The sequence below is a fragment of the Clinocottus analis genome, unplaced genomic scaffold (genome assembly GCF_023055335.1).
Source record: "Clinocottus analis isolate CAN_PGR_092001 unplaced genomic scaffold, fCliAna1.0.p SCAF_16, whole genome shotgun sequence".
In the NCBI taxonomy this organism is placed as follows: Eukaryota; Metazoa; Chordata; class Actinopteri; order Perciformes; family Cottidae; genus Clinocottus; species Clinocottus analis.
In genome coordinates this window covers 16,338,097-16,358,096 of record NW_027175887.1, presented here as the reverse complement: position 1 = coordinate 16,358,096, position 20,000 = coordinate 16,338,097, and the positions used below count along the sequence as shown (strand labels likewise).

Below are 20,000 nucleotides of genomic sequence, written 5' to 3'. Positions count from 1 at the left end.
GGTTATAATGATAATCTCCCCCCTGTCTCTCCCCCATCTCTCTTGATCAGCGGCTATTTCACCCACAGGCGTCCCTCATCCAAAAGTGCGGCACCCCCCCCGCCCCCCCCAAAAAACACTGTCCCTTAAAACCGATGCTTCATGAACGAGATGCAGCAACGTTTTTCCTCAATATTAGTCTCATCTCGACACTTGTACGTTCAAGTGTCAAGTGTTATTATGATTTCCTCATAATTCATATGCAGCGCTGGCGCAGTGAGGCTTCAGGCAAAGCGGCCGAAACACGCGAAGAAGCAGCAGCAGCAGCAGCAGCAGCAGCAGCAGCATCAGCAGCAGCATCAGCAGCACGACTTCCACCAGAACACTGACACCTCAGAAGAAACGCGTCTCGTTAGTTTTTGGGGCGCGTGCATGAACCCCTCCATCAAGCACGCAGCGGCTTACATGTATAGCACACAGACACGACGGGAACCTGGTGCCCTCCCCCTCACACACACACACACACACACACACACACACACACACACACACACACACACACACACACACACACACACACACACACACACACACACACACACACACACCACCCCAAAAAAAGGAGACGAGTGCGCAGTGCGCGCGGCGCCTTTTCTGGCGCTTGTGTCCAGAGGTTGGACACCACATTGCGCCCGGTTGCCACAACTTCCAGCTCTTCTTCTTCTTCTTCTTCTTCTTCCTCCATTCATCCATCCATCCATCCATCCCACACCAGGACGAACAGCCCGCGCGTGACGTTTTTGGAGACCTCTAAGGAACCCACTGGCTATATTTTTATGAATTATAATCTTTTTTTTAGGGCAACATCTTGCGCCCCCCCCCGCCCCCCTTCAAAAATAAATACGTGATAGAAAGTGAACTCGGGCTTTGCCCTAAAAACGAAGAGGAAAAAAGAAAACGTGTTCGAGCTCTTGAGGAGCGAGCAGGCCCACGTGCCGCCGCTAGGGGGCGCCCTTGTATTGTGTAGGTCCCATTGAGCGTAATGGGGGAGATCCAAATGCGTTCACATCCCTCTCTCCTCTCTCTCTCTCTGCTGTTTCCCCGGGATTCAGTCACGTTGTCGCAGCGCAGCTCTGCCGTCACAGAGAAGCCTTCTCCTCCTCCTCCTCCTCCTCCTCCTCCTCCTCCTCCTCCTCCTCCAGCTGCAGCGACATGTCTGAACACAAAGCTGCAGAACTCGACCGTGCAGCCGCTGGCAGGAGTCTGCATGCATCTCTGGGAGGGTGAACAGAAGGCATGAAGATGAGAGTGTGTGAGGGAGACAGAGAGGTCTAGAGTGAAGGGTTAAACCCGTCAGAGGGTCGCCCTGCAGAGGCAGCGCCGCTTTGCTTCAAATGCATCGGCGCCGAGTAAAGTCTCTCGCTCCTTCAGAGGAAGCCAGGAGCAGAGAGACGAGGAGGCGCTGGACGGGCCCTCGGTGCCGTGACGGTCTGCACACACTTTGTTGGCGTCGTGGTGACGATGGTGAGCGTCTCCTCGTCTCCTCTAGACACGTTTACATGCCGGTAAAAGCAGAGTGGACCGCAGGAGGAGGGACGGGCCGCTGAGACGGGCCTCCTGCATGCTAATGAGGCCCAAACGGACTGATGCAAGTAGCACTAGAAGACCTGAAAGGGGATAGAGGTGTGTATCGGGCATCAGGTGCAGAGGGAGAAGACACAAAGAAAGCAATGCAGTTCACACCCATTATATAAGAGAATACTAGTGGTGTCACTTCTTTCTTTGTCGGTCTCTCTCTCTCTCACACACACACACACACACACACACACACACACTGGGCTTGTAGGCAGCTAGCGAGGTACGTGTGCAGTGGGCAGACAACATGTTGAAGCCTGAGCGGTAGCAGACGATTACTTCCACTGGGCTTCTCGTGGGTGCTCATGCACACGTCAGGGCACACGGAGCAGATGGCCGGGCCCTGGGAGAGAGAGAGAGAGAGAGAGAGAGAGAGAGAGAGAGAGAGAGAGAGAGAGAGAGAGAGAGAGAGAGAGAATGGACAGAGGCATGATCTGGCGAAAGGAAAGGGTGTCAGAAGGGTCGGGCAATAGTTTGGGGGTTACTTCAGGCACAGTTTGGGAGGAGTCCGGGTCGTTGAGGAGCTGCAGATGTTGAGATGTCCTGACTGTGAGTTTCACAGCGTTGGTCCACGCTGCAGCAACGCTGGACGTGCTGCTATAAAGGCTTTGGTAGCTTCCTGTTAGCGCGCAGCATCTCTCAGTTCAAGCCAAGTGAGAGCAAGGAAACGGGTTTGTGGAGCAGAAACTTTAAGGTTGATCCCGTCGCTTGAGAACTACACGTCCCATTGAGCGTCGGTCCGTCGGTGATGTCATCCCTCTGACTTTAAGGCGCAGATGTTCTCTTCACGTTCCTTAGTTTCAACTTCTGTAATAAGTTGCTAATGCTGGAAATAAGCACAACTTTTTTGTGCAGAAGATGATGCATGCAGAAGTAACTGAGTATTACAACAAACAGAGGAAAAGTGTTCTTTAATAAAGGTATATCTCACTTTATAATATTATAATATGCATGTCTGCAAAGGCCTGTAGACAGCTCTCTAACCTCTGACGCACATTTGCAATCATGCTGATTATTTTTCATTGCTGGCGGTTTTCTTCACGTGGCATAATCTCATTTTAGGATGAAAAAAAACCCTCAAACTAGAAAGAGATGGAAGGATACGGGACCGGGGAAGTAGAGAAGAGAGGGAAGAAGGGAAATGTCTCGGGACAAAAGAGTAAACGAAGAAACAAAATGTAGTTATTTTAGAGTTAGTCTGAGTTTCAACTTGGTGGTGATGAGACAGTGGAGGCAGGAAGAGAGAGAGCAGGAAGAGAGAGAGCAGGAAGAGAGAGGAGGAAGAGAGAGCAGGAAGAGAGAGCAGGAAGAGAGAGGAGGAAGAGAGAGCAGGAAGAGAGAGAGCAGGAAGAGAGAGAGAGCAGGAAGAGAGAGAGCAGGAAGAGAGAGGGAGCAGGAAGCGAGAGAGCAGGAAGAGAGAGAGCAGGAAGAGAGAGGAGGAAGAGAGAGAGGAGGAAGAGAGAAAGCAGGAAGAGAGAGAGAGCAGGAAGAGAGAGAGCAGGAAGAGAGAGGGAGCAGGAAGAGAGAGAGCAGGAAGAGAGGGAGCAGGAAGAGAGAGGAGGAAGAGAGAGCAGGAAGAGAGAGAGAGCAGGAAGAGAGAGAGCAGGAAGAGAGAGAGCAGGAAGAGAGGGAGCAGGAAGAGAGGGAGCAGGAAGAGAGAGAGCAGGAAGAGAGGGAGCAGGAAGAGAGAGAGCAGGAAGAGAGGGAGCAGGAAGAGAGGGAGCAGGAAGAGAGGGAGAGCAGGAAGAGAGAGAGCAGGAAGAGAGAGAGCAGGAAGAGAGGGAGCTGGAAGAGAGAGAGCAAGAAGAGAGAGAGCAGGAAGAGAGAGCAGGAAGAGAGAGAGAAAGAAGAGAGAGAGCAAGAAGAGAGAGAGCAGGAAGAGAGAGAGCAGGAAGAGAGAGAGAGCAGGAAGAGAGAGAGCAAGAAGAGAGAGAGCAGGAAGAGAGAGAGCAGGAAGAGAGAGAGCAGGAAGAGAGAGCAGGAAGAGAGAGCAGGAAGAGAGAGAGCAGGAAGAGAGAGTGAGCAGGAAGAGAGAGAGCAGGAAGAGAGAGCAGGAAGAGAGAGCAGGAAGAGAGAGGAGGAAGAGAGAGGAGGAAGAGAGAGAGCAGGAAGAGAGAGAGCAGGAAGAGAGAGAGCAAGAAGAGAGTGAGCAGGAAGAGAGAGAGCAGGAAGAGAGAGCAGGAAGAGAGAGCAGGAAGAGAGAGGAGGAAGAGAGAGGAGGAAGAGAGAGGAGGAAGAGAGAGAGCAGGAAGAGAGAGAGCAGGAGATAGAGTGATGGTAAAATTAGATTTGCTTCCTGTTTGCATGTTACTTTCTGTCACCGTTCTAAAAGACTTAAAGGGCCAGCGCGCCGTATTCGCAGGAATGGAACATCATGTTCTGAACTCGCTTTCAGGTGATTACGAACGAAAGAAAACTACGAAATCGTGTTTCGGTCGGCTAGCGATGAACCCTCCGCGTCCGCATTGTCGCCCGGAGCGAACCCGCCGAGCGGCGCCGTCACCCGGCGGGGAGTTTAAATGTTTGAAGTTTTGAGGAATTCAATGCAGCGGGCGAGAAAAGCGATTTGAAGATGGAGGAAACCACAGAGCGCCGAAAGCAGCGTGGAAGATGAAAGGGAAGAATACACGAAGAGATGAATGGAGCGATGGATACATGGAGAGTAAATGGAGGAGGCAATGTGGGAATGAAAAGAAAACCAAACATACAATATTAAATACAGCCTTCTGCAAGCCATGAAAATATGTATATATATATATATACACACACACACACACACACACACACACACACACACACACACATGCGTCTCTTTGGGCCGCGTCGTCGTAAAAAGACATACACTTATCATCCTCGGTATCAACCGGCGCCGTAAATAAATCATGTCCGGAGAGTGTGTTGATCTAATTTTAATGCCATTTAGGAAGAAAGAACAGAAAGAAAGAGGGAAGAAAGAAGGAAGAAAGGAGAAGGGAAGGAAGGAAGGAAGAAGGAAGAAGAGCGACCGCGACCGCCGTCGTATTAATCATCATGTAAAGATAATGCGGCTGAATTATTGATGCGCGTGAAAGCTAGTTGTGTGTGGAGACCGGGGGACGCGGCGGCGGAGCCATGCGGGAGTTGTGGTCGAGGGAGATTGTGTGTGTGTGTGTGTGTGTGTGTGTGTGTGTGTGTTTGTGTAGGTGTGTGTGTGTTTCTGAAAATTAACTTCTAAAATAGAGAAGAACTATTTTGATTTGGTATGAAAACGTAGCGGCACTTGTGTGAGGAAGAACATGTATGTGTGTGTGTGTGTGTGTGTGTGTGTATGGTGGCCAGTAGTAGTATGGATGTGGCTGCCAAACACAATTTACTGTTGTGGTGCCAAGAAACGGGAGCCTTTGTGTGACGACAAACTGCCCCAATCCGATTTGGCTCTCTCTCTTTCTCTCTCTCTCTCTCCTGTGATTAAACGCTCTTCTTCTTCTTCTTCTTCTTCTTCTTCTTCTTCTTCTTCTTCTTCTTCTTCTTCTTCTTCTTCTCGTTGGAACCGAAAGATAATCTCGTCAGCGACGGACTCGCCCGGAACTATAAATACCAAAATACGACAAACTGGTAAAAGTTTGACCGATAAAACAACAACAAGTCTAACTCTGGTTTTTGCCGCCTTCAGCGTTGTAACATCATGAAGACGTTTGTGTCTCCAGAGAAGTTTTGATTAGGATGCGTGTCCTGAGACGGCCTCGCAGCGCTCCATCATCCTCCCGTTCAAACAAAATATTCATGACAACTGGAGGCACATATAGATTTTAGACGGCGCGGTGCGAATACAGAACAGTTCTGCATGCCGGTTCCATGCAGCTCGTCTTCATCGCTTTCCTGTAACCTCCAAGAACTGCTGATGGAAAGCAGTTTTAACGGTTTGATGGTGCAGCCCACACTGGGATGTTAATAGCGAAATGTAATATTTAACGTGATAATAGCAGCAGCACAGGTGGAAGGGGGGAGGGAGCTTGAGTTTGACGGCTCTTTGGCAGGAGAAGTCCGCCCTGCTCGAGTGCTCTTGAGCAAGACGTGAGGAGGCAGCAGCACTGGGGCCAACGCTCAACGCTCAATGGAGCTCCATGACGGGAGGATTCAAGATGTTTTTACTGTCATACACATTAGTTTTGCTATTGTATCGTGAAGTGTGTTTCCGGGCTTTTATTTTGAAGGGGGAAAACGGAAGGAGAGGTGCAGAGAAATGTTCGTGGTGAAAGAAGTTGCCGGCTCGGCTAAACGAACGACCCTCGTGTTGTTATTTTCTTATGATCAGACAGTATAGGCGCAAGAAGAACCCTCGGTTACACAACGATAAATATGATAAGATGTGATACAAAGTATTGCTCTTTGTGTCTTTGTACACTTTGCATTGCTACAATGTTGCAGTTTGTCGGAAAGTTCACGTGTCGCCGGTGTTTCGGGAGGACGCTCTTGAGGCTGCGATGGTTAAAATCTTGTGTTGAAGGATTTTAAAGAAAGAGGAGTGGATATCAGTCCGGTCAAAAATGTCGAGGCGAGCCTTTTGCGTCTTTTTCACGGCGACTTTTTTTCTGTCGTTATTGACGGAGACACGAGGAATCTATTCGGCGTCGGCGCTCCCTCTGCGGCGGGCGGCCTCTGAGATTCGGGATGATTCATCCCCCGGGTCTCGCTCCAGCGGCGTTCATGCTCCATCGGGCCGAGGGAGGAGACGAGCGTTCCTCTGCATGTTTTTAAGAAAACACGGGATGACACAGTGAGCCCCGCGCGCATTATCCAGCTCACAAACCGCCCTGCAGCCTCGGAGTCTCCATTTCATCACAGAATCAAGAGCGATGACAAATCTCGGACTCCCGGACAGACAATGCGGCTGCGGTCGTCCCTCTTTCCTGAGGCGGAGATGGGTGGGACTTTGCAAATTAGAAAAATGTGTTTTATTACGTTAAAGAAAAGGTATTCTGATTAAAGAAAAAAGCTCACGATGATGGAGACACTCAGATAGCCAGAAAGGTTCGGGCGCTAGAACTTTCTGAAGATTATATAATCGTATGTTAAAGTGACCTCAATATCATCCAGAACAACCAAAACCAATGCGTGTAAAATGATGATAGTTCTTATATGTTTTTACACAGTGAAAAACACCGATGAGTACAACACATATCATCATGTTCATGTTATGTTTAGCCAATTGTCCCCATTAAATTAGGAAAAATAGACTTTTAGAGATGTCAAATTGACCTAAAAGGTAATAAGAGGGTTAATAAATAAACTACTACTTAACAAAAAGTAACCGATGAATGCAGCGTTCAGGATTTCTCGCTGAAAAATATAGATCCACATCTGCATTGTCACACATATCCAATCGCAGTAATACACAATCATTGGAGACATATCTCATATTAATATCATTCAAGTAAGTGCACACATTCGTGGGAACATAGAAACTAAAAATAAATAAATAAAAAAGGCTTGTTATGCATATCTTAAAAAGCAGTCGAAGATGTGTTGTGGAGAACTGCGACTCACACTAATTACTTGTTATGCCGCCTGCGGCCCAACGCGCCACTTTTTTCTTTTTTTTTGTTGGGGAATCTTGTTAAGTAAGAGACGAAAATAAAAATCTGGATTTAAAGCGTCACGTTATTTTGGTGATGTAGTTTATCGTGGTTCAGTTTCTGCACCGACGCGGAGAATCCGCGAATCGTCGTCGCAGCGCGTGGACGCGTTATGTGGCCGCGTGTGTTCACGGCCTTCTGACTTTTTGCTCACGCTCTGCCGTGCCGCACACCTGCCCATATGACACACACACACACACACACACACACACAAACACACACATGCATGACGACGAACCGACACGTCGATGTTCCACCGCTCGCCGAGCATCCACAGTCGTCTCTGTATATAGAGCGAGGGATGCAGTGTAGTCATGTGAGTTAAGTGTGATGATGATGACGCACTCTTCAACACACAAACAACTGAGGAACCCCCCCCCCACCTCCACCCATCCTCCATCCAACCCTCCAACCCTCTGCCTCCCTGTCCGAGTCCCACAGTGGCATCCCAATCTATTTATAGCGCAGCCTCGGCCTTTATGTAATTTGTCTCTCCCTTACCTCTCTGGTGCAACATGAGCGAGTGTGTCTGACAGCTGTGACTCCGCTCCGTACGCTGAACCGTTTATGTAAGAACCTAAAACACGCCGGTGAAGAAATGCTCGAATCAGCACCAGGGGCGAAGAGGGGGAGGGGTAACCGACTTTAACAAACCATTTTTTTTACATTTTCACATCAGAATTTTCCGGTTGGCCGACGAGGAATGTCGATGTGTCTTACCACACAACTCCGATGGTGTTGTTGCCCCCCGCAGAGAAAACATCATGTTTGACTGGAAGCTTTCAATTTGACCAGAGACATGAGTTATTCATGCCCACCACCACGAGTCTGCAGCGTTGCGAGGCCGAACTTTGAGCTTCACGCTCAAACTCCTGCACGCTAACGTGCTAACCACGACAGATATCGCCGATATTCACCAATTTAACTTAGTGTGTTTGTCTGTAATGTGCAAGTACAGCTGATGCTGATGGGGATGGTTTTGCAGGTTTAAACTAGATTATTGAGCAAAAGAAAGTTTGAGGGTCCGTCCTCTGGGCAACACGAGTAGTGATTCATCCGAAAAGATATTTACTTATCTGATTAACAGTTGTAATGTATTGCTAGACCTCTAATCCCCATACCGTGTGCGCTATAGCCTTCGACTACGACATAATACCCAAATGCCGCACCAATATGCCTCCAAAACAATCAAACATGCACATCGTATTGTTGAGAGGAATTGCAATGTATGTGCATGTTCAGAACAGCTTGTCTATCCATAACTGTCACTCACAGCCCCCACTTCCTCCTTAATAAGTTGTGCGTCAATCTGCGCCGACGGCTGCCTTAAAAGATATTCCACTTGTAATAACTGTCTGCCTGCCGCTTCCGAGCGGCACAGCTTGCACCTGAATCATCTGATGCCGGCGTCGTGACCATAAAGAATGGGCGACACTTGTTAGTCATTTTCTCTTTCTCTCTCCCCGCCGCAACTTCCTCCCAAGGCCGACTTTCCTCCCCTGCGAGGTTTATGTGTACAATAACGTCAGCGAGAAGAAGTGGAATGAAAAGAGAAAGATGCAACCTGAACGTGTGGGCTTTCAGAGCCGTGCATTAACAATTTATCTCCCCTGTCTTTTCTCTCTGCCATCATCTTTCCCCTTCCACACTCCTCTCCGCCACCTCCTCCTCTCCTTTTGATCTGTCCTCATCTGTGCCGTTCTCCCTCGTCCTTTTTTCCTCCCGTGCAGGGGATGAAGTGGTTTGGCAGTATGTCCCTCAGCAGCAAAAGGAGTAAGAGGAGGAGCAGATGGAGCGCCGGTTGCCCCGGCGGCGGCGACAGCGCGCTGCTATCCCTGGCCCTCCTGGTGGCGGTGACCCTCATCGCCGACCCCGCGGCGGCTCAGAAGCAGCGAGGCGGCGGCGGCGGCGGCTCGGATAAAGTGCCGGTCCTGAACATTGCGGTGATCCTGGGACGCACGCGCTACATCTCGGACCGGGACATCCGGGCGCTGTGGAGCAAGGAGGACCCCATCGACGTCAACGTGGTCACGCTGCTGGTGAACGAGACCGACCCGAAGAGCATCATCACCCACATGTGCGACCTGATGTCCGGGACGAAGATCCACGGCGTGGTGTTCGGGGATGGCACCGACCAGGAGGCCATCGCCCAGATTTTGGATTTTATTTCCTCGCAGACGCTCATACCCATCCTGGGCATCCACGGAGGGTCGTCCATGATCATGGCCGATAAGGTACGGAGGGTCGCGGGTTGGGTGGGTGACTGCTGGGCGAGTGTTGTCTTTGCTTTTTTCGGTGAATGGATGAAGTTGTGCGAAGCCTAGCGGCGTGGAGAACGGGTGAACTTCTAAATGAATCGGTGATTGAAAGATTGCTTCGGGTTTGGAGCGAATGTAAGTCTTTGCTGGACGCAAGAAGATCAAGCGCACACACTCACCTGTCACCTTTTTACATGTTTGCCTGTCGGGGCTGTCGAGAGCCCGTAACAACCTTTCAGATATCAGTGTCGCTGAACCAGAATAACGTTGGTGGAAACGAGATGATGTGGAGGATGCAAAGAGGCGGTAGGAGGATGAGGTAAGTATCTGCAGAAGAAGGTGTTGGAGTAGTAAGGAGAAGAAAAGCAGGTAGAGAACAGAAGGGAGGCAAGGATGTGTGAGGAGAGGGCGAGGAAATCTGGAAGGAAGGGAGGGAGTGTTTGTGAGTTTGGCTGACGGCGACTGCGTGGTACGCTGAGCTGTAATCTTGGAAGTCTCCATTCACAGTTGCAGGAATCTTTCAGACAATATGCGAGAGTCCCGATTGGCTGTCGCCCCTCCGATAGCCCTCAGTCCGCCAATCACTTCCGAAACCGAGAATAGGACGAGACGAGCGGCACGCGGTGCCGTGGATTCGCGAGGAGGTGCTTAGCTTAGCGCCGGGGGGATCCATCAGATTCAACAATGAGGATATTCTTATCTGTGTTATTTGCCCGGAAGATCAAAGACGGCTTACCAGACAGTGACTTGAAGATGCTACATATAGCATCCTGAAACGTGCCCATTGTCAACGTCTTGGTGTAATGGCTGTAAAGAAATGGAATCGGGGGTCTTATCCATCGGTATTCTTAGTTTCTTTTCTAAATGACTGGCACCCTTTTGATGAATCCTTGCTTCTTCAACACCTCCGAAAGAGGATGAATTGTTTCCCTACAAACCGCGATCACACATCTTTAGCTCCAGTCTCGCTGAAAGACGAGCGCCGCTCTTCCTCCTTCACGCCCAAATCCGACCCCCCCGAACCTCTCGGCGACGATCGAGTGCGTTTGTCGTAAATACGCGATCGTCTCCGAGTTGTGAAAACTCTATTGAACCCGTAGCGCTGCTACACGCGGCAAGCTTTTCTTTAAGAGGAGGGATGTTGGAAAAGGAGAGCGCAGAAGAAGAGGAAGAGGAGGGAGGGAGGTGAGTGTTGACATAGAGGAGGTGGAGAGGGAAATGAAAAGGGAGGCGAGGGATAATCTCTCCGCTTGACCGGAGGCGAGGCGGAGTGGAGGGGAATTACAGAATGTCCTGATTGGCACCTGCCACACACACACACACACTCACAAACTCACAAACTCACACACACACACACCTCATATGTTCCCTGTCAACGAGTGCCATTGAAACAGCAGCAATTCAGCTCCTTGACAGCGGGAGTGTTTCCTCTGCAGGAGCAGATGAGGAGAAAATAATCCACTTTGAAGTGCTCGACCCACCACTTTGTCTTCCCTTTTGTATTCTTTCTCACATCCCTCCCTCCCTCCTTCCTCCCTCAACTTATCTGTCTGTCTGTGCTAGCTTCAAATCCTCTTCACAATGTATGAGGTTCCTTGTCCTCAATACCTGAACATTTTGGGGACGCAGGGGAGACGAGTAAATGTTAAAACCTTGGATGGGTTACACCAAATACAAAAAATGAATATAATTTAATAGAAAACCATGGGTGGGGTTCAAAAATCAAAGCACTTAAAGATTAAACCAGCAGTTTTTAATGTGTTTGGAAATAATCACTCTCCCACAATGCATCTGAGTTGTTATTAGGCCCTGCAAATGGTTATTGTCATTATCAAGCCAAAACCCAATTATGTTTTCAATTAAGAATTTGTACTTAATTTCCCGGAGACCAAATTGACTTCTTCAAATAGCTCTCCTCTTTCCAAACAACAGTCCAAAATATGTTCAACATATTTAAGTTGAAGTCTGCTTCTACACCCCCGAACTCCCTAAACGCATCTCCAAGAGCTGCATTGTGTCTCCGTCCCAAAAGCCGGATGAAGATGCCTCCGGCGTGTCCTCCGCTGCGTCCTCCACCCTCCCGTGAAGTTTATATAACTCCTCGCCCTGCGTACAGCTCGAGGTTTAGACGGTTACCCCTCTGAAGTGTAAAGCAGCGCGGCCTCTCCGCCGCCTTCGTTCCCGGCAGATTTTCGCTAATCCTCATGTGAAGTACGAAGGAAGAAGCTTCGCCTCCGATGATTACGCCTTGTAAGACCCTCCGTGTGTTTGTCTCTTCGCGATTACGCCTTCGTACTCTCGCGTGTTGCAGAGACGTGCGTGAAATTTCCCCCCTGTGCGTATGTATATATATATATATATTTATATATATGTGTGTGTGTGTGCTTTAAAGCCTTCGCAGTGCTCCGAGTGCTTCCCGTCACTTGGAGGCTAAATCTCTCGGTGCTGAGGACTTCCAGTCAAAGCTGTTTCCATGTCAACCTCAAGAGAATACTATCCGTGAGCTTCCCCCACTTTACTTTTTTCTTAAAAAGACACTATTTACGTCTCGTCTCCGCTCTGTCTTTCCTTTCTTATCCTTTTTTTTTCATATTCTTCTCTCCTTTGCGTTGTCCCCTAGCCCATCTCTCTATCCGGCTCTCTGTCTTTCATGGCTGTTAATTAGATAAATGTTGCAGTATCTCCGGTCTGCGTCGGTCCCTTCCATACGTCTCTCAGCCTTTTGTTGAATAATGCACCACTCGCCTGCATTGAAGAAAATGCATTATTGATTAAGGAGAGGAACGTCTTCTCCTGCTGCATTCGCAGCAATCCACCGCGAAAAGGCACCAAAAAAACCCCGGCAGCTCCCTTTTCAAAAACAGTGTGGGTGGAAAAAGAAAAACTCTTAATTCGTGACGTTCATTCCCGTCCCACTTTCACACTTTTTTTTTTGCGGTTTTGTCTCTTTCGCTCGCTCCGTTCTCTCTCCCGCAGTCAACTTTATAAGGCGTCGACGTTCCCGGTCGCCTCGGCGGTGCAGCGGCGTGGGCGGATGTCTGCCCCCCCCCTCCTCCCCCCCCCCCGCCGGCTCGTGGATGAGGCTGCATGTAATTCTCACGCTAAACGCTTATCGACTCGCTCGGAGGTCAATAATGGCAACTGGATCCTGTTGGTCACGAACACCCTCTGTGTTCCCTAAAGTCTTTGTTTGTGTCTGTCCTAACTCGGAGCTGCCTATTGATACCAGCCCGTTGGTTAAGTATTTATTTTCCTTTCTTTTTAGAGCGCGCCTTGTTTGTTTAAGCTATTCAATCACGCTCCGTGTGCACCGGTTGTGTTAACAGCAGCGATGGGAGATGTCCCCCTCCCTGTTTTGGCTCTTTGAAGACAAAAACAAACTCCTTTGCTTCTGAATAAAACAAAGTGTTGAAATAGGTGGAAAATATAGTGACGCTCATTAATGTTCCTCGGCTGCCTCTGCAGGGATGTCGCCTTAACTTCCACATGAACGAATACACACACAGATACACAATTGTGTTGCCACTCACTTTCCTTTTCCTGGAGACTTTTGCCTACATTAACTTTTTTTTTCCTTTAACCACGTTCAACCAAAGGAATGTGCATTTAGTCCCCGATGGGAAAGTTGGTCCCCACAATGTGAGTGTGTCAACATATTGACGTCCCATCAACATTAGTAATACACACACACACACACACACACACACACACACTGAGTTGAATGCTAAACGAATAGCTTTAACTGGCCTCGCTAAACACTGCAAAGCCATCATTTATTTGTGTGTGTCTTTGCAAATGGTATACTGCAGAGAGACTGATAAAAGAGTGTGTGCGTGCGTGTGTGTGTGTGTGTGTGTGTGTGTGTGTGTGTGTGTGTGTGTGTGTTGCCACTCAGACTTCCATTTCCTGCAGAATTTTGTCTACATTAACTTTTTTGACTTTAACCACGTTCACCCGAAAAATGCAAATTCATTCAGTCCCCAGTGGGAATGTTGGTCCCCACAATGTGAGTGTGCCAACATATTCATGTCCCCACAATATGAGTAAAACACACACACACGTTGAGTAGAATGCTAAACGAATAGCTTCAACTGGCTTCGCTAAACACCGCAAAGCCATCATCACTTATGTGTGCTCGTCGTGACTCCCCGTGAACCGATTCAAAATGACTTGTTGAAATCCGGTGATTTATTATTTTTTTTGATTCATTCTTAACGCCTCAATAACAAAACCTCGGCTCTCTATTCATTCGGAGAGCTTCAGGTATTGAGGCTCAGGAAGCCAGGGCCGGAGCGTGGGTTTTGCTTTGCAGAGAGAAGAATGAAGCATCGCTCCTCTCTCAAGGACATCACAAAGTGCTGGTTTAGCTGGGTGCAAGTTCACGGTGAGGACGAGGAGTTAGTTTGTTAAGGAGTAAAAAAAAAAAGAGTGCGTTAAGGGAATGCATGAGTCTTTATATACAGCGATGTAAAGGGATCTCTAAAGGAAATGTTGGGTATTAGCACAGAAACTTAGTTACTTAGAGACTTTTTCATGATGTTTATTGGAAGGCCACTATGACCATCTGTGTTAGAGCCATGCATGTCGCTATATAATATAATTTATCTGTATAATCCAACGACGTTCCTTTGCCGTATGAATATGTATATATTTATATTTTAAATAATGCCCTTTTGTGAATGATTTAGACTAATTTGATGAGGATCAGCTGGTATAAGAGGAAGGGGCGGGACCGAATGTCAGGTTATATTTTTTCATGTGGAACATGAAATTCGTCTGAATTTACTTTAGCTATTGAGTTATTATTGGACCTTTGTTTATCGTGTGAGTCTCGTAACGTGGCACAGACTACGACAAGAAACCAGGAACAGGCCGCCACAGATCTCCATCCGACACCCTGTGTTTTTTTTTGTGCTAAATTTCCTTCGCACTCCTTCCTGCGCGGCGGTAAAAAGCTTGTGCGCAGGCTGGGAGTTGTGAACCACACGCTGGTCAGCATGGGTGCATTTTTTTTCAGAGGAAAGCTTCTTTTTTTAATGTGCAAACCTGCGGGGCGCTGACGTAAATCACACTGCTAAAGGTCACGCTGCTGCTGGTGACCACGGGCCCTCCTACGCTGTGTCTTCACGCTGGAAACGATGGACTCCCCCATCCTGGCCCTCGACTCCCTCTCTCTCTTTCTCAGGTGTTCTCGTAGGTAAAAACCCTGTTTCCCTGTACCCCGTGGGGACCGCTGACCTAACTGTCGGTGATCCCCGGAGCCTCCCGGCTAACTCCGCAGACCCATTTGTCAATGTTGCCCCTGAAACGCCTCCCCTTTCCAACCCCCACACCTCCATTCATCTTCCCTTCCCTCCTATGTTCCCTTCCTCTGCTATTTTTAAACCCTCCCCTTACGTCTCCCTGTATGGCCGCCCTCCCAAAATACACTATAGAAGCAGCAAAAGCTGGAGGAGATGGACAGAAAGGAGGAGGATAAGGGAAAGGGAGGAGGAGGAGGAGATGCTGAGGCTGGAGGGAAGACGAGAACAAGTTGGACCAGGTGATGACACAATAAACTGTGTGTCTACGTTATTGTATAAAGCTGATGTTGCAGGATGAGTACAAACACTTAAGCCACAGTAAAAGAATAATACTAGCTTTCTTCAGCAAGTGTATACGTCGATATGGTTTATGTCCATCTTACACTTCTCACCCTGCAGAGGACTGGAGCTCGAAGAGGCCTTCAGTGGCAAAAGAGTGCATATTTTAGGACGTGCTCAATACCCAATAGTTTGGCTATCACACAAAATAATACGATGAACAGTTCAACTCGTTATTAAATTAAGGTGTTGCCCTAACGGCGAGGAAACGGACAATTCTGTGTTGTTGTTTTTTTGCAAGAGGGGGGTTTCAATTCATCAAACCACGACGTATTAATCTTATTTTTTATCGGCATGTTTCTAAAGCCGTGGCCCTCCGTCACCTTGAGCACCAGCGGGACGAATTTGAGGGTCACGCGGTGTTGGCATTAGGAGAGGTTGAATACAGTAATTACAGTACGCAGGAGGAGGAGGAAGAGGAGGAGGAGGGTTAATAGGATGTGCACTGACTTTTCTCAGCAAAAACCTTATCGCTAATAACCACACTATCAACTTAATTAAAGACGGCCTCTTTAAAAGCCTCTCTCCGGTCTTCTCCCTACTTCTTATTCTATCTTTAACTCCCTCGTTTGTGCTCGTTCAATCTCTCTCTCTCTCTTTTTCTCCCCCCCTCCATTGCTTCTTCAAGGAGCTGTTGAGTCACTCCTCCGTTGTCCCAATTCTCTTCCTTTCTATCTTTTGAAGTCAGCCGAGTCCCCCAAAAAACCCCAATCTAGAAAGCGGAGGGTGCTTCTTCTCTGCACTACGTCAGCCGCCAACGATGTGACGCGACGCTTTAAGGACTCGAGGCCGAGAAGCGCCAGAGACGAAGCTGCAAATGACCCGAAAAAAAAACAAAAAGCTAAAAATAGTTCCCTTCCGAAAACTCGTTCGCTGCAGCGTTTGAAAAGACGAAAACGTAGAAGGACGCGACGCATTGGGAGCCGTTGAAGCCTTCGTAATAAGTTGTAGAGAGTCTTCAATATCAAATCATGTCGCTGTCGCTCCGACTTACCGCCAACTATGTCCGCCGTGTTTTCGCCGACATCCAGTACACGCTTCGTACCTGAACACGTAAAATGCCAAAGTAGATCTCTCAAACACGACTCGCCCCAAACGGACGGATGCGAGCACGAGCCGAGGCTTTTAATATTCCTTTCTTTTTTCTTTTTTCTTCAACCCTAGAGGGTTGAAAGTTAGCGGACGGCGGGAGGCACGTGTCGCTTCCAGCAGTCAGTCAGACTCGAGGACGCGTCCCGGCTCCAGGAGAAGTCGTCTTCCACGCTAATGGATGCGACGCTGCAGCCTTTTTTTTTATTTTAGAAAGCATGAAGTTTTAAGAGCAAAGTGCTCGCTGTTCGTTACGCAAACAGGGAGAGAAGTGAGGGAGGGAAGGAGGGAAGGAGGGAGGGAGGGAGGGAAGGAGGGAGAGACAAATAAACTGAGTGTGCCAATAAAACATGAATAATGCCGTTTCCCTTCCGCTCTCTGCTCGCAGCTTGTTCGCTGCTTGTCACACAGGAACATTTCTACTTGTCCTTTGTTTCCTTCCATCCATCTATCTACCATCCACCCACCCATTCATCCATTCATTCATCCATCCATCCATCAAAAGCATACCCATTCATCCATCCATCCATCCATCAAAAGCATACCCATCCATCTATCCATCCACCTATCTATCCATCCATCTACCATCCACCCACCCATTCATTCATCCATCCAAAAGCATACCCATTCATCCATCCATCCACCTATCTATCCATCCATCTACCATCCACCCACCCATTCATTCATCCATCCATCCATCCAAAAGCATACCCATCCATCTATCTATCCAACCATTCATCCATCTAAAAGCATACCCATCTATCCTTCTATGCATCCACCCACCAATCCAACCATCTATCATCCATCCATCCACCCATCCATCATCCATACATCATCCATCCATCCACTTATGCATCCAGTCATTCACCCATCCAGCCGTCCATCTACCTACCCATCTATCCATTCATCCATCCATCCATCCACCCATCTACCTACCGATCTATCCACCGACCCATCCATCCATCTACCTACCCATCCATCCATCCATCCATCCACCCATCCATCCACCCACCCATCCATCCATCCATCCATCCATCCATCCATCCATCCATCCATCCATCCATCCATCCACCCATTCATCCATCCATCCATCCATCCATCCACCCACCCATCCATCCATCCATCCATCCATCCATCCATCCTTGCCCACATCCAGCCCGCTCCTTCAGATTAAGGTTGACTTCATGCTCCACGGGGTTTTCCTTCCTAATGGAGAGACGAGTGAAACAAGGAGGAGGCTCGTTCGAGAGGGATATTTAATTCATGTCACTCTCGCTGCCCGCATCTCTGCGTTCCCTTGTCTTTCAGCTCAGCTCGCTGCCCCCCCCCCCTCCTTCCCCCCCCCCCATCATGGTGCAGTGGGCTACAGGCTACACGCTATGTACTCCAACACGCTGCCCGGGAATGAAAGAAAAGAGGCCGCGGTCCACTTTTAATGGAATTGTGCCGCAACGCTCCGAAAGCTCAGGAGGCCGAGAGCGAGCGAGAGGAGCGAGCGAGAGGAGCGAGCGAGAGGAGCGAGCCGGCCCTGCTCTAACGTGATTGTGCTCCTTCACTACGCAGACACCGCGGCGTGATGTGGCAACAGCATTTATGCATGACTGTGTGTGTGTGTGTGTGTGTGGGCTACATGTGTACTTGTGTGTGGACATTTAAGTCAGGCAGGAACAGACAGAGCAGAAGGGAAAAGAAGAAAGAGAGAGAGAGAGAGAGAGAGAGAGAGAGAGAGAGAGAGAGAAAAGAAGAAAAGAAGAGAGAGCTGAATCAAACACTTTGTCCCTGAAACCTGAAGAAAGGCAAAAAGACGTGGCTTTGTTAAGTGCCGTGTGTGTGTGTGTGTGTGTGTGTGTGTGTGTGTGTGTGTGTGTGTGTGTGTGTGTGTGTGTGTGTGTGCAGTCAGTTCCCTTCGACATGGCAGCGATAGATAGGCTATTCTGAGAGATCTCTCACTACGATCTTAAAAACCCTGAACAAAGAAGATGAGATTAGAGAAGTCGATGATGGTGCTGATGATGGTGCTGATGATGATGATGATGGTGATGATGATGATGATGATGGAGGAGAGGATAAACACAGCGATGCAGGAAGACCTGATTTGATCAAGTTAAACACAAAACAGCGCCCGAACTTCTGTTATACACAAGATTTAAATTCAAAGTTTTTACTATTTTCAAAGACCTATTTTAAGAAAATCTCTTAAAAAACTGTGAAGATGACCCTCCTCCTCCTCCTCCTCCTCCTCCCCCCTCCCCCCTCCTCCCTCTATCCTCCATCACGCCTTTTCCCTAGATGAAGTTTGAGGAGTGGGAGGTCCATTTTTTTAAAATTAATTAGATCAAACTTAAAGCGAGTGACTGTTGTCTGACCTCCCAGCACGGTGGATTTAAAAAAAAAAACTCAAATCCAAAAGCAGCTCACAGGGAAAACTGCAGAAACAACCACAGAACAAAGACCCTCTGTGTGTGACGTGTGTGTCGGTTACACACTCTCGTGACACGCCGCACCTTTATCATAAAAGAAGCTCCCATGTTTCTCCTTCGTGGCGGACGTCGGGGTCTGAACCTCGGCACAGTCGAGCTGACCTCATTTCCACGGCTGCCATTTTAAATCGACGTTGCTCTGAAGTTGGGAAACTATCCAGAGGATTATGTAACTTAAAGAAAGAGGAAGATCTCACACGAACCGGCCGAGATACCGAGATGCATTTTAATAACCGGTTTGAATTGTTTCCTGCGTTTAAAGTTTAAACTCTCACCGACTCGTCATTGTCTGTGTGAATAGAGCTGCAGGGGCGGCCATTTTGGGATGTTCTTCCTGCCTTCAATTCTAGTTTGCACCTCTTTTTTTTTACAATGTGTTTTATTTAATGTGTAGATTTCAATGATATGGCAAACCAACTTTCAAAAGAAGAAGGAATTATTAAAGCATGGGAGGACAAGAAGGTTGATTATTTTACTTTTAAATGAGGTTAAGCCCCGCCCACAGACACGTTATTTAACTGCACTCGTCAAAGATCACGTCAAAGCTGTGAATACGCTCATATTTAACACAATTGCAGGTGACTTGATCACCGTTTCCTCACACAACGGTTCGTGTGATGTCCTGCGAGTGTACTGAAAGCCCTTTCAAAATAAACTTCCCTCTTCACAGGAAACAAAATCATCGGTGTAGGCGACAAAAATCACTCAGTTCGGTCAATTCAGTGAAATATCTATGACAAGACCAGCGTGTATCCTCTTTTTAAAAAGATTTTGATCATATTTTTCAGTTCTTTTCTTGACTTTTCCCCCCTTTCAGGACTTTTTGTGGACTATTTATTCGTATCCGTTCATCACATTACATATACTTTTACATACATACATGAAACGTGGTGCCAACAGTGTCTCTCTCACGGACGCTTCCACATGCAAACTATGGGGAGAATAGGGAATCGAACCCGCTATGTACACACACGCCCGTGCATGAGGTCATTATACAGTTTACTGCAGGTCTACGAGGCTGCCGACTCCATGACCTCGACTCCGAAGATCTTTCTCGGGCGATTCGACCAGAACGAGCTGCACGATGGCGACTCGCTCCTCTGGACCGACACACCCGAGGGTCAAAGTTGCGTGATATTTACACGTGTGTGCAACAGTATAGCTGGTGATAATAATATAGTTTGGAGAAAAAAAAACAAACCTCTCACTCTCCCGCCAGCGTAACTGTGATTGACAGGTCCTCCTGAAAGATGCGTCTGGTTAATAAGTAGCTGTCGCTCATAATGAAGCCGTCTGCAGAAT

General features: G+C 48.2%; 1 protein-coding gene across 1 annotated transcript in view; it reads left to right on the top strand.

The window, feature by feature from the left end:
• Positions 1–20,000, top strand: part of grin2aa (glutamate receptor, ionotropic, N-methyl D-aspartate 2A, a) — a 126,030-nt gene that overhangs the window by 301 nt on the left and 105,729 nt on the right. The window contains exon 2 of the mRNA XM_068578739.1: positions 8,960–9,463. Coding sequence (XP_068434840.1) covers positions 8,963–9,463 — 501 coding nt within the window. The 5' untranslated portion in view covers positions 8,960–8,962. The remainder of the gene's footprint in view (positions 1–8,959; positions 9,464–20,000) is intronic.